At 44.2% G+C, this 14,627-nt stretch overlaps 1 protein-coding gene across 1 annotated transcript; it reads right to left on the bottom strand.

Annotated features, from left to right (window-relative positions):
* Positions 1-5,807: 5,807 nt before the first annotated feature.
* Positions 5,808-7,029, bottom strand: LOC129595638 (uncharacterized). Its single transcript, XM_055492697.1, has 2 exons — positions 6,393-7,029; positions 5,808-6,121 (listed from the first exon to the last, which is right to left on the bottom strand). The coding sequence occupies exons 1-2, from the start codon at positions 6,973-6,975 to the stop codon at positions 6,045-6,047; spliced, it is 660 nt and encodes a 219-aa protein (XP_055348672.1). The 5' UTR covers positions 6,976-7,029; the 3' UTR covers positions 5,808-6,044.
* Between the last annotated feature and the right edge of the window lie 7,598 nt (positions 7,030-14,627).

The following is a 14,627-nucleotide window of genomic DNA, read 5'->3' as shown; positions in this document are numbered from 1 at the left end:
GACTATTAGTGCGACGGAGGTAGTCTTTATATCTCCACTTAGCAAATATTTTCCTCAACGAAGATGCGTAAGTCTGAGATATTTGATTGCTAATACATATTTATTATAAATGAGCTGCGACGTGCTGTGCGGTGTTTCAGTCATTTTGAAATACTGTATGTCTGTAAATATGTGAGTCGAAAACGCTCATTATATGGCGTATGATGTATCCACAGTGGTAGTCGGCAGCGAATGTGGAACTGTGATGTGGTACGTGGCTTCTGCTAAACGGCTTCCTATTTTCCGCTTCTTATAGCGGTTAGGAGCACATGATTGCATTTTGAAAATAACGCATACCCATCCGTACATTTGGCGTTATTAGGTGGCACCTCCAAATTGAAGCCTGTTATAGAATGTAATAATATGGTTACTTATCGACCGGAGCGAAGCGAAGGTCCTCTTAATTCAAGACCAATGCATCACTTGTGCACTTGTGCAACCGAATCAACCCTGGGGTTCGCTTAAGTTACTGTACGTTACACGTCAAAACTGAAGTCCTGTCGGCAACTTGTTATTTCTCAATTCTTGACAACTTGCTTCAAATTAACGATATCTCTTAACCGTTCTAGCTCTAGCGCCAATGAGGTTTTCGGAGAATTAACTTTTATAAAGCCTTAAAAAACGTTGTAAAAATATTTTGTTTGGTCACACCTTAAGGCTCAATTTTTGAATGTAAAATTTTGAGCTTTATCTTTTTCATTTAAAGCCAAATGAAATTTTACCAGTGGCTCTGCCTGCGTCATGTGGGCGACTTTTATATTTTTTGGGCGAGTATTTCGAACTGCCTCAGCGGTAACTGTCAACACTCACCAACCCGTTCATAAAAAATAAACGACAAATACGTTTTATTTAACAATTTTTTCGTAGTGGACATTTCGTTTAAGCCTCGCTCCGGTCTGCCAATGCACGCCAAACGTGCATTTTTCTAGTCTAGCTGGAAAATAATCAAACCGGGCTCACATAACAAACATTCGAGCTTACGAAAATCAGGGCCTGAAAACTTGTGCTCACATAGCACAAAATGTGCTCACATAGAGGGCCATGTGCTCATCTAGATTAGAACTTGTGCTTAAAATTACCAATACTTCCCTCTTCTCTGTAATTTAGCAGGTTCTAATCATTTCATTTTATTACAAACTAAACTACGCAAATAGAAAATGCGCGGTGAAGAATAGCTTAAACGCCAATCGGTATACATTCGTATTGCCTTCTCCCACAATGTGCACATTTGCTGGTGAACGTATTTAGTCCAACCGCATTTTGACAGAAGTTGCGCTACATCCGTATATGCGCATCTGTGCAGTTGTTCCGTTACTTCCGCAGTTACAATGCTGTTTCCTGCTCACGAAGATCTAGTTTTATGCACAGGATTGTGGCCGATCCTCACAGTTATTACTTATTGGCACGATGAACCATTACAACAGCAAATCTGCTTGAATTTCCTTAAGCAAGTCTATGCTGCTTTCGAAAATACGAAAGCGCGCTCACGTGTTCACCTTCTTTAATGCGCTTGTACAAGCGTGTCCGGTAATTTCTGCCGGTTCAAAACAGCGAGATACACAAATTTGCGTGTTACGCCAAACGTAGTGTAGTGGCAATCGCTATAGCGCAAACTCCAGCGGTAAATATGTGCTATCTGTACCTCTACGACAGAAATTACCGGACAAGCTTGTACACTATGTAGTTTACTATCATCTAAATATTATATAAATGAGTTTGCCATGAATTAACAGAATGAATTCTAGTGCTCTACACAAAATACACGTTTCTCGCGTTCGTTTCTTGTACGCAAAATAACGGCTTATTGTCGAGTCTCCGCTTGGAGTAGGCTATGCGAGTACGTACATGGAGTTAGGCGGCCTGGTGATGTCTATAATTTTAACTACCATGAACTATGTTTTTCCGAGAATGACCTTTTCGTAATTCTCGAGAACGACCTTTCGTTTAGGAATACATATTCTAACCGGCTTTTCTGGCAGCGGGTTTCCATACAAATTTAAAAGAAAGTCTTACGCGACCGGGATAAAATGGATTATTAATAATCCATTTTATCCCGGTCGCATAATTCATCTCCGTCGCAATAATATTATTGCGAAACATTTCTGTTGAAGCTGCGTTTGTTCTTATTCCTTTTCCAGATCATGTTTTTTAACAGTACGGCCGTAAGGGCATCTTCAGAGTACTCTAACGATATATCACTGAGTATAAGTTGACTGCTGCACTTAGTATACATGCTTTAGTACGTGGGTATTCTGTCGCTCTGATGGATACAGTTACCTACCGGTACACTCTCCCTTTCCAGATTTCGTTATTACTGAAATCAGAAACAGATAGCGTTGGAGTCATAAGCATTCTAACCAGACCAAGAAAGACAAGATAAATCCTGAGACCTCACAAACTACAAATTTTCATTAAATTTAACAAACCAAAATATGTTTCTGGTAAATAACCTATTTCGATTGAATTTCTAACGTTTTCTGGACGAACAGCATCGTCAGCTTCGCGCTTCGCGCGATGTCTCCGACTCTCGATTGTCCCAAAAAAATGTTCACTATCATTTACAAATTCGCCTAACTGACACACGCACGCCACAATAAAATCAACAGTAGATTAGTCGCTGGACATTCAAAACTTTCACAATGCAATCCAGTACGAAAATAACAAAATAGTCACTACCCCCCTCTTTCCAAAATTTAAGTGTGCTCACATAGATTTTAAAGATTTCTGGCTCTGCGTCGAAAATATACGGTAATATGTTATATTACAGGAAATGCTTCTTCGTAATCTGCAGCAGTCGCTAGCTGATCAGCGCCCGTTGGTCGGTTTGTCTTTCGACCTGCAAGGAGAGATCTTCCTCTGTCTGGACCTGTACAATCAACAGCGATGCCGTCGCGTGTGCCAAACCTGGAATGTCATGATATCATCGTCGGCACTACCGGTGACAATTTGCTTGAGCAAATTCCAGCATGACAACAGCCTCGCGTATAAATTGGCCATGATGCTGCATAAGTCAGTAAAACCCTCCACGCGAATGGTCACCATTACTGGATCCTACTCCGAAGACGTGCGCTATGTTAGCACCATTATCACCATGCTGTCAGCCATAGAGGCCCAAGTTCCTGTCGTCAACATTTTTCTGAAAGTCGTCTGGGCACGCGATCGCCGCGACATGAAATTAATAGAGTCGAAACTAATGGAGTCGAACACAGACTGTGCACGAACGCATCCCTACTGGAAGTGGCTTCCACGTTGTTTGACAAGAATGGGCCTTAAAGCAGAGTACGCTTTCCATGATTTTCGCAATTGTGTTGCTGTGATGCTTTGTATGGAGAACCGCCTGCATCGAGAATTTCGGCTTGTTACCGCATTTGCAATTTGGTCGACTTGGAGAACATCGGTGTACAGCTAACCCTGGGTGATGAAGTTGGGTACAGAAAAGCTGCTAAAGATGAGAATGCTGTAATTAACCCAACAGATTCACGAGAAATAAAAGGGCCCAGATTACATGTGCCCTCTGTTGGAATTCGACAGGTAACTTCGTCATAAAATCCTGGCCAGCATATGGTCAGCTGTACGCGAAAACGTTACATAGTTTTCTTACGTATATTGCAGTTCTCAAAACCTTTAATGAGTATTACGGCACAGATACAAACTTAGCACCAGAACAAACAGTACCAGACCAAAATCATAGCAATTTACGTATATTATATTTATATAAATGTATTGTATTATGAATGCCGTTTTCAATTAAAGTACGAGTACGTAATTTGTAGGTATTGAGATTATGGCAGCCTGGTGAGCAAAGAGGACAACCCGACCAGATTCGCAATTCACCGTGGACAGAGATCACCCAGCGAGGAACGAAAGATGTTGTCTAGGTGGATTCTGTTAATGTTGCAGAACAAGCTTCATAAGAATTAAGTCTGATGTACTTACTCTACATGCATTATACGGTAGTTAATGCTTAAGTCTTGAGAAACGCCGGTGAGGTGTTGGGACATTGGCCAACCCAAACTCGACTGCAAGGTCTCAAGCTAACTTCGGAACATGCTCGGCCACCGGAAGGAATACTATGCTGGTTGAGTGATGCAAAATGAATGGAATGCCCTGGTGCGTGCTCGCTCCAGGAACCCTGATTCGTGGCCAGGGTGTATATGAGAATGCGGTTGCTTGCTGCTGTTCCTTCCGGTGCGGTTCCGTGTGTACCGTGGCGGGAGAGAGCAGTGAGCTGAGTTGTGCCTTTAATCAGAACTATCTGCGTAAGGGAGGGATGGTGGGAAGAAAGCAAATCAATGATCATCAGGAAAACAACAGTGCAAGTAAACTTCAAAAAGGAAAACTACTACATCAACTTCAAATCCAAATTCAAAACACAACTGGCAAAGTGCAAACCTCAAAGAACGCAAATTAGCTAAGCACATCAGAGAATATGCAGCGCAGTGTAATGAGCAACGCAAGATGGCGTCCGGCGAAAAGGTCAACCAATCATCTGACGTGCGGATGGCTCTACGGATAAATCAGCCTTCTAGAAGGAGAGCGGCGTTTCTCTTGACTGCATTAACCTAAGTTAGCAATAAATCGCTAACTTCTATTAGTACATTGCACTCCAGTACAAGCTAAACAGTATTTTTATTTACATGGTGTCGTCTCGTGAAAGACGTACTTTGGTCACTTCCTTTTATTCGGTAACAATGTTACTGCGTTCTGTTTCTATGCCTAGCTTATTAGCTCCTTCTTTTGGCAATAAACTAGTACTGGTTGGCAGCTCGGTGTGCACGCAATTCTGACGAATCGGTGGTCGAATTCTGACGAACTTATTTACTCGTACATACTGCAAATCCACCAGTTTTTTCAATCAATGTCAAATTGGTATTCGATACAAAAGGAAGCGTTTGCCAGCAAAACACTGTCGTCTATCATCAGTGCAGTATTGGCCATGACGACCGGGATAAGACGGTTGTAAATAACGCTAAACCATTATATTGTTCTTTTTTGGGGTATGTCGTTCAAAATGGCACCACTGCTACCAATCTACAGTAACTAAACTCAAAGGTATACGCGTGTAATCATACTCCGTACCCTAGGTGTGATCGCCTTAAAAAATTTCCAAAAGATTTATATTTCTATAACCAGATAGGCACACGCCCAACTCTAATCTTTCCGCGGCCACAGTTTGAGTGATGTTTTTTCATCGCAGCTTGGTACACCTGTCCCGAGTAAAACAGTTTGTAAAACATATGTCGTGTTATGAGGTTGCCAATGGTACAAAGAAGTACACGATTGGCTAACGACTCTCCGGACGGGATCGTCGTAACCACTATCCCTGCCTTGCTCAGTGAATATCGCAACTCCTGTCTCAATTGTTACAGCGGATCACAGGAAATGTATGGAATCTGGTAGGTTCAGGAACACGAAGATCAGGAATCCCTAAGCGATTGTGCTGAAGAATACTCCTAACTTCCGGTCGTCACACATGCGGGTCAAACGAAGTACGAGCATACCGTGTTTACCACGCTATAATCCGATATAAATTACGAACGTCGATAATCACAGAAGATGCTTTACTCCGCTAACACACAATCATATGCACAACACAAGGAAAGTTAAAAGCAAGTAGTCGTCTGATCAGAAATCCAAGACTGAATTCCAATCCCTCTCGATATTAGTAGAATTTCAGACTTAAATAGACTCAGAAGTAAAATCATCAGATACACCGCTAAGCCATAAATATAACGAATCACAGAACTGATCGGTGCTGATATCCGGTGTTGTACTTGCAGGTGAAGGCGGACAGTCAGTGGATGTACGGTGGAATCCCTCGTACATACTCCTCCACACGTCACCCCCACAAACGTTTCTTGGCTCCTGCCAACATAAACAAGTCCATCCGCAACATCCCGTGAGATTGTGAGCGCTCCATCCCTGATCCATCTCCCGTCCTTCGCCACAATCCACGCATGTCCATCCGATGCCCAATGACTGTACGCCTGATCCGTGTGAGATGTTTAATGTGTGGATCCTAGCGTCGTTGGCATCCGGAAGTCCATGGGATTGGCGAGGAGGAGGTCCAGAATCCAAGGAGCTAGAATCTACTGCGTACTACTGTGCTTTTCAAGTGATGAATTTTCTGTGTTCCGTATAGGCACTAGGCTTTAATAATAATTTAAAATTGTACTATTTATGTTGCTTTAAATTTATAGTTGTCAAGGATTAAATGCTGCCTTCCAATGATTTTAATTATCAAATCTGTAGAAGGATTTCACGGCACAAAATGTTCTAGGGACAAAATTAGGCACAGTATTCAAGAATCAGATATAGAACGCAAAAATTCGGCAGTCATTGCAGTTACTCACAACGAGGGTAATTATGCAAGGAAACAATCGAGACGTATTGGGGCTGCACATTCTCCTGAACGTTGCCAGTATTATCCAATCGTACGATCTGTACAAATGGGATCTCCGGGGACGGCTCTCTCTCCAATATCTGCATTTCTGCGACAGGTTCTTCAGGTTCTGGCAGTGGAGTTGGCTCCCGAACATCGCCCATACACTCCGAAAACCATTCTTCATAGCCTTTAATATCAAACGCAGCAGGAGACGACCAAGGCTCCTCAGGCTCTTTCTTCATCAGTCGACCACGAAAATTTACACACAAGTTTGCCGTCCGAATCCAACGCTGAGATTCTTCATCCGTTTCGAACATACGTAAAATTTCGCGAATATGCTCTTCCTGTCGTTCTTCTTCGGCCCATTTATCGTTCTCGCGTCGAACTTCATCCATGTCCTCCATCGTTTCCACATAAACCATCATCGCAGCAAGCATATTCTGACATTCTTGCTGGGCACGATCATACGCTTCTAAAGCTCTAATACCCAGGCGTCTAGCACCACGCGTAACAACACGACGAGCTGTTCGAGTAACGATTTTGGTTGACATTTTATGACCAAAAGAGAAAAAGGTACGGCAGCTCTGAGTAAAGCTAGAGATCACTTAAATTAAAATCTCAACTTTTGTAATAAACGTCCATCTGCTATTCAATAAGTGTGAGTATCCTGCTATTCAATAACCGGAAACGTGTCAAACTGCCGCTCCGAAGGTGCGTAAGCCGGAAATACACCACGCCGCTTATTTTAATTCCGAATACTTTAATTCTAAAAGTGATCCAATCCTTTTCCGGTTAAAAACCGTAATAATGAAGACAAGCATACAGACAAAAGAATTTGATTATTATTTCCAAGAATAAACTAAAAATGTAATTATTATCACAACATTGTCACACACAAGATATCGTTAGTTTATACCAATTAAACTGTTTTGGGTTCCTTGTCCTCTTGAATGCGCAACTTACGCGGCTTATTATTCGAGCTGCTGGAGCGCACTTCCGACAAGTTCTCCTTCAGCGGTGACAACGGGAAGCCGTAAAAGCCAAATCCTCCGGTGTTGACCGATGACGTAGGCGCAGAATGTGGTTCAGCCATCTGCGGGGCACCTCCATTCAACTGCTCCACAGTGTCTCGGTACAGCAGCGGGGCAACCTTTTCCCAACGCTGAATGGTCATACCGTCACAAATGACATCCTTTCCAATCGTTCGTTGATCCAGAGGAACGGTATCGACCATATCCAGTGCCATATTAATAAGTTGAGCAGCGCGAACCATTTGCTGATCCGGTGCTTCCTTTGGTTCTTGTTCTTCGTCAGGCATAGAAAACAACGACGAAATTGAGCCCGTACGATAGCTACGCGGCGGTCCAAACTCAGTGGCGATTGAGGACCCATGGCGCTGCGCATATCCAATCATGACAGGAATCTTACTGACAGATCCCACAGAAGCTGCAGCCAAACGGGAAGTCATTTCTTCCTCTCGACCCGAAGCGTAACGCTGGAAAAACGTGTTGTTGCGCTGCGATTTATTTGCCATAGTGTGCAATACTTCCAACTAGCACCATCAATAAACTGTAACTATGCACACTGACCGTATGGGAATTAAATAACTACTTTATAGCACCGCCTCCGTCTAGGCTACACTGAATAAGAAATAAAATTTATAAGTTTGGAAGCTTGGTAATACACAGCATGATGTTCATTCTGTCATAGCGGATTTCCGTACTTTCAAAGTAAAAGTTGTACGACCGGTTTGTACTTGTTTAAACTTTTTGTTTCCATGTTTTACCGAGTGTTCTGTACTAAATACCGTTATTTGACTACTAATTACAGGGAACGAAAATGCACACGACCTTTTTAGTTTTTTATTATTTTTTTTTGGATTTTACATTTCATTATTTTAGGGTCCCTGAGGGCTGCGTACGGTTGATACTGCACTTGGGGACGACGGTCTAACCGGATTTGTCCCATTTCCGTTAACAACAACATGTAAAACACGTAAGAAACAGTTCAGTGGCCTTAGAAAATGACACGCCACATACCAGTAAAAATCCAAAACAACAAAATTGAAAAGAGCAACAACATTTAGGTCAGGTCAGGTAATATCACAGAACAACAACAAAATCAAAAATGTCTGCCCATGACCAGTAATAATCAACAATAAATAAATGAAAATTTACCATATCACTTGCTGCTGCTTGGTGCCAAGGAAAATAATCCTGACTGTCCCGCGCTCGACGAGGCTGACACAGCATCCAGACGGCGACTGACTTCTTCCGCCATCTTACGTCGCTTTTCCATCTCCGACTCTCGCTGCTTCTGCTGGAGTAACTCTTGGTCAGCAACGAAATTAGGCACAAAATCATGCGAGGGTTTCCCGATTCGGTCTCGCGAAGCTGAACGGTCACGATTCGTATTCACCGGTACTGCAAAGGCATCGACTCCAGGTGGCAATCCCGGAAGTGCACTGACTGCTGGTACTGCTTGCACGGGCTGCTGTGGTAATGCTGCTACGCTGGCTGGCACGCTTCCGACAATCAGGACAGACGAGCCCGATAAATGTTGATCAGCATGAGGAGGAGCGGCGACAATCTGGCCCACAACTCCGCGACTCGGATCTTCAACTGGTGGAGGCGCCTGCGCAGGGTTCGCGACGTCGACCTCCATAGGGACGCCGGGATTCTCCACCCGTTGAGCCGGATCATCTGGTCCAGCAGCATTCGGAGCAGGACCCTGTTCCCCCAAGGGTCTGCCTCCACGGATCCAATCAGATGGCCCACGACGGACGTTGTTGCCTCCGTGACTTCGATGGTACATAGGGCGATACGGGCGAAATCCGCCGCGCGCACGGCCACCACGGTATCCTCCTCTCCAGCCATACTGTTGCTGTTGTTGCGCCGTCTGCGATGACTGAAATACGGCGTCAACGAGCTTTTCAAAAGCTCGATTCGGATCAATTGGCGGCATAACAAATCATTACGGGAACAAGTGACCTTAGACAGCAATAAGGCGAAGTAAAAGTTCCACACAAAATAACGAAATAACAAGGAACTACTGCACAGCCTGTGCGGCGTGACTGGAAAAAGTGCGAACTTTAGAATGAGAAGGTGCGGTGTACAATCTGTGCTGTTTTTACCTGTTTAAATACCTGTGCCTGCCATCTGATCAAGCGTGCCGGTGTGTTGGGAAATTTCCCCACTTCCTAACTGCATTCAAACCGACCAATCACAATCACAGGTTAAAGCTCCTTTAATGGGAGTGAGAAGGATTACGTCACAAACATCAGCTTCTCCGTACATGATCAAATGACCTGATAAAAGGTGTTAAAATTAACCAGGCACACCATGGCAACAAAAGACTACAGTAAATTATACGGCCAATTCAGGGCATGAAAAATGTGCAAAGATTCGCGGTCAATTCAAGGTTAACGAGTCTAAAAATTATGTGGGAAATTAATCACCCATTAATCTCAGAAGTAAAGGAAAAATAGCAATAGTAACAATTTCATATGAGGCAGAACAACATCTCACTTTACCTAAGCCGTTTCAATAAAAATCGACGGCACGAACGGATTCAAGGGAAAAATACCGCGATTATCCAGAATGGGGCTGCGGACTGGCGTGAGCTGTCCAACTTGCAACTCCTCTGAGCGTGGCTCTTCTTCCTGTTGTTCGACGAGAACCTGCATCTGCACTATTGCCGCTGCTGCTGGAACATTTTCCGCTTGCTCGCCGTCATCAATGTGCAACCGAGGCTGTTCTTCTTCCTCCGGCTGTTCATCGTCATGGCGCTGTTCAGTGTCAGCATCGTCCGCTGCATTCTGATCATTGTCTGGGCCAGCAAAATCCACTAAGTCGCTAACATCCGCTTCGTCAATTGCGACTTCTGCAGGAGACTTTTTCGGCAAGATAGGCGGATGCTCAAAGTCGGGCATCGGCACATCTTCTTCGTCTGAATACGTAATGAGCGAATCAGCAAAAATCTGCATCTGGCGGTCGTTTTCACTGTCATTGCCAGTCTCGTCCTCTTTTTCAGCGTTTTTCTTTTCTATCGGCTTGGTAGGCAGGGGCTGGAAAATGCTAACAGCCTTCGGTTTCTCCGCACTATTTCCGGCCTCTTCATCCATGTCATCGAACTTGCGCTTAATAGATCCGATCAGACTGCTAAAGCGCACCCGGCGTTCCGCTTTAATACGTTGAAGATGCTCCCAACCAGCTTTGGTTTCCTCACTGGTTGCGGTACTGGTGGAGTGATCAGTGGCAGATTCGCTATCCGTTTGCGTATCCAATGAACCACTGGTATCACTGTCGTCCTTATCACCGTCCGCTTCGTCACAATCCTCGGCGTCGGCGTCGTCACCCGAATCTTCGCCGTCCTGACCAGCATTCTCAGCCGCAGCTTTTACCTCCGCTTGTTGCTGGTCCAGTACGGCGACATCCACACTTGGATCAACGGCTTGGGCGATGGCCATATCATCCCTATCGTCAGCCACCGCCAAATCAGGAAACTTCAACGTCATTGAGTCGACCGACGAAGGCTCTGTTTCCGTGTCTCCTCGTCCGAGGCCTACCGCATTCAACTGTGGCCGCTTGCTGCGCTGAACAGGCCTTTCCGGCACTCCAGTTCGTCGAGCAAACCCGGGGCGTGAGACGCGTGCAACGCCATTCCCATTTCCTGCCACACAGTAATATTATAGCAAAAATTCCTTCCATTTAGTATCGGTGTGCCATGTCGTATTATATTTAAATTAAATATTAGAGTTTAATTTAGGTCTTTAACCACGGGGCAAATTCAGAAGAATGCCATTAAATGGTAAGCCGTTTAAAAATAAAAGATTGAAGATAAAGTTGTAGAAAGCTACCTGCAGCATGTCCGCTGGTACCGCTATCTCCCTCTGACAAATCCGGCGATTCGACCAAGCGAATCCGGGGTTTGCTGCCGCCAGGTGGTGTGCTGCTATTACTGGACGACGAGGAAGGCTGCCCTCGCCAACGCGTCTGCTCGGGCGTGCTCGCAAATGCGCCACGGCGCTGGTTCCCGCGAACGATATCTGCACGGTCTGAACTGCTAGGTGGGATCGGTTGTTCTTCAGTGCTGCTCGATCCGCTGGATCCTTCCGCAAAATCCGCTGCTTGGGCCTGTGCTCGCGTCACTCTGTGCTCCGCACGATCCGCCGCCGATCCGGGCTGGTAACCCATCGGATGCCGGCTTGCATTTGGCCTTTCCAAAATGCCACGCTCACGCATTTGACGAGTGGGCGGTGTGGGTCGCCAAGGTACTACATCTTCTGGCTCCGGTATTTCAGGAGAAAATCGCCGCGACATGCTTCCCAACAAGCTTTTGTGCAGAGAACCCATAAAATAACCAAAAGCAAAACCGGAAATAAGGGTTCTCTGTGATCAAATATCAAAAGTAAGATGAAGCACTTCAAAACTTAAAAATTTTCAAGTCGACTGCGGCATTTTACACACTGTACTATACGGTTTTTGCATGTCAGTGCCATAACATGGTGGTTTGCCTGTCGACGGGCACTCTACTTCCGGTGAATAAATATTACGGAAATTCGCTCATATTTCATCAACCATTGTTCTTTGCCATAGTTTTTATGGATAGAAATGTTTTTAGGCGCTATTTAATAATATTTTGATAAAAGGAAGACCGGAAACACCAATTCCGGATTTTCCGAACCAGTTTTACGCGGGGGTTCTTCGTGGGCACATAGTAGCTGGGATACATTCAGTATCTCGTTCAAGCTACTGCCCGTGTGCGGTTGACTCCCGGTGTTTAGCACGCATTAAAACTTAGACTTTTCGAATTTCTTTCCAAACTTATCGCGAACTTTTATTCCTCTATTTCTTTCTGATCTTATTGCGTTGACATCCTCTGTTTTTCCTTCTCTATATCAAATGAGTATTTATTATTATCATCATTTTCGATTAATTAATATTTGTGCTCTCTTGGTGCCATGTACTGCCTGAGTGCTCCCTCTCGCGGCGATATGCGCGGAACTCGGCGTCTTTGCAACGATGTTGCCGCGATGCTCAAGAAACCGCTGGAGCCCATGTAAACTTTGAAGGCTCGACGTCAGGAAGCAATGAAGGCTTGTGTTCAGGTTCGCCTCCTGGATGCCTTTATGAAGAGCGAACTGGTGGATATTACGGATATGCAGGAGTTTTTGTGCACACTGCATGATGATTTCACTTCCGCCCGTGTAAAACTGTACTTGGAGGAAAGTATTTCCGCTGGGTTTCTATTGAAACAACTACATGTGGATGGACGATTCATTCTGGGAGAGGCTGAACGTCTTTGGAGCCGTCGTCCCGTTCTGATTATCGACCAGACCTACAAGCTCCGTGCCGCCATCTGTGGTATACTTCTTGAAGCTGGATACGGGGTTACTCGCCAGGAACTACTCGTGTGGCTGCGTAACACTTACGCTGTGAAGATCCCACATTTTCCTGTTGAATTCCGAAAGGCACTGCTGGCACTGCTTCGTTTGGGACGCATACGAACTGGGAATGGAACGCTGTTTATTCATCCCTGCGTCGACGCACGCATGAAGTCAGTGCGCGCTGGAGAACTCTCCACTGAGTTCGGACGCACTCTCAGTAAGTTTCTGTTTATACTTTTAATCTTAACTTAACCATGCCCTTAGCATAGTGTGCTTTTTCGTTAAGTAATTTCATATTTTCTGCTGTTTATAGCTATCCACATGAAACCGCACGAGGCCGGCTGCCCGTACCTATGTTATGGTTTTGGCGATCTCACCATGAGCGATATGTGTCCTGCTATTGTGAATGCCGCATCTGAACTGGGAAATGTGCGAGTTCCTGTGGTTACTTCGGAGGTTGTGGACGATCCTGGACCGTCAACCAGTTCATCCAGTGCAGAAGTTCCTGTTTCAGTGAGCTTCCGTTATGCTGCGCCCGAGAAGGAATTCCTTCCGACTCGTCGCCCTGCTCGTGCTCACACTGTGCTGCCCACTTCTGCTGATATCATTCGCACCGAAGTTGTTTCCGCCGGGCAGACTCTCAACGCCATCGCTGATTCACTGCGTCATAATTTAAAAGAAGCAGACGCTAGTGTTGGTAGTCTGAAGCGTCGCGTCGGTGATCCGACCACTACAGGAAAACCAAGCAAATCGGCAAAATCTTCCCGTTGATTTTAATTAATTTGAGAAATTTCCTGCCCCTGTTTTTCCGTCACGGGTTAAACTTGTCAGAGTTCCTGGATAATATTATCTATATTCTCATTGGTAGCCATCTTTGATAATTAAACCATGTACTCATTTTAATTAAAAATGCCGTTTCCACTGCAAGTGTGTTAAAATCCCGCTATTATATAAATTCTTTTCGCGATATTCTCATAAAATTCAATCCGTGATATTCAGATTTTCTCATCTTAATTAAAATTTGGAACAAATTAAGACCGAGATAAAAAGATGTTTTTCACTTTAATTTACGGCACTTTATTTACAAAATATTTGCCCTTGATGAGATTCGATTCTAGATTCTGGCAACAACAAGGAAGAATCCGTACACAACTCGGCCACTACGGCTTTAGTAATTTATACTGTTACGGATAGTGCCAGAATTGTATAAATAGTCACTTGGTGTTAAAATCTGTTCCCTTCACCATTACATTTATTCTTCTGGTCTAAAAATTGAATTTGTTTGCAAGGAGTTGAAAAATATATTTTTTCAAGCAGTTACTAGGTAGTTAATTTGCAAAATTGTCAGCCATATAGACACTTGAACTCGCTAACGCGGCTATCGGAGATGAGTGACATATCGCTCGGCCACTACGGCATTACTGGTTTTAAATTTTGACCAATAGTCTCTAAAACTGTGGTTCTACATGGTGGAATCATAAAAAGGATTAAAAATTAAATTTATTTACAAAATCACTGCCATCGCTGGGTATTGAACTAGCGACCTTAAACCGTTGTTGAGAGTCTGTTAACCACTAGACCACTACATGAGTTCACCTTTAAAATTAATCTAGCCATCGCTAAAATTGCATCCGCCATATTTAAAATGTAGGAATGGCAAAAAATGAGTGAGCCATTTACAAAAGTTTCTTATTGTGGGTCTCGAACCTGGCATCTCGAAGCATTATCCAGCAATGGCGACCACTACACTACTACGGTAATTTCGCATTTTAAACTCATTGTGCAATCACGGGAAATGTTATTGTAAGGTTTATT

Source organism: Paramacrobiotus metropolitanus, unplaced genomic scaffold (assembly GCF_019649055.1).
Source record: "Paramacrobiotus metropolitanus isolate TYO unplaced genomic scaffold, Prichtersi_v1.0 Parri_scaffold0000080, whole genome shotgun sequence".
In the NCBI taxonomy this organism is placed as follows: Eukaryota; Metazoa; Tardigrada; class Eutardigrada; order Parachela; family Macrobiotidae; genus Paramacrobiotus; species Paramacrobiotus metropolitanus.
The sequence above is the reverse complement of the archived record's forward strand: the minus strand, read 5'-3'. Positions and strand labels throughout refer to the sequence as shown.

Coding starts and splice junctions, on each gene's coding strand:
- LOC129595638 (XM_055492697.1), bottom strand. CDS start 6,975: ATGTCAACCAAAATCGTTACTCGAACAGCTCGTCGTGTTGTTACGCGT. Junction 6,122..6,392: donor CTTGCATAATTACCCTCGTT/GTGAGTAACTGC, acceptor AGTAGATTCTAG/CTCCTTGGATTCTGGACCTC.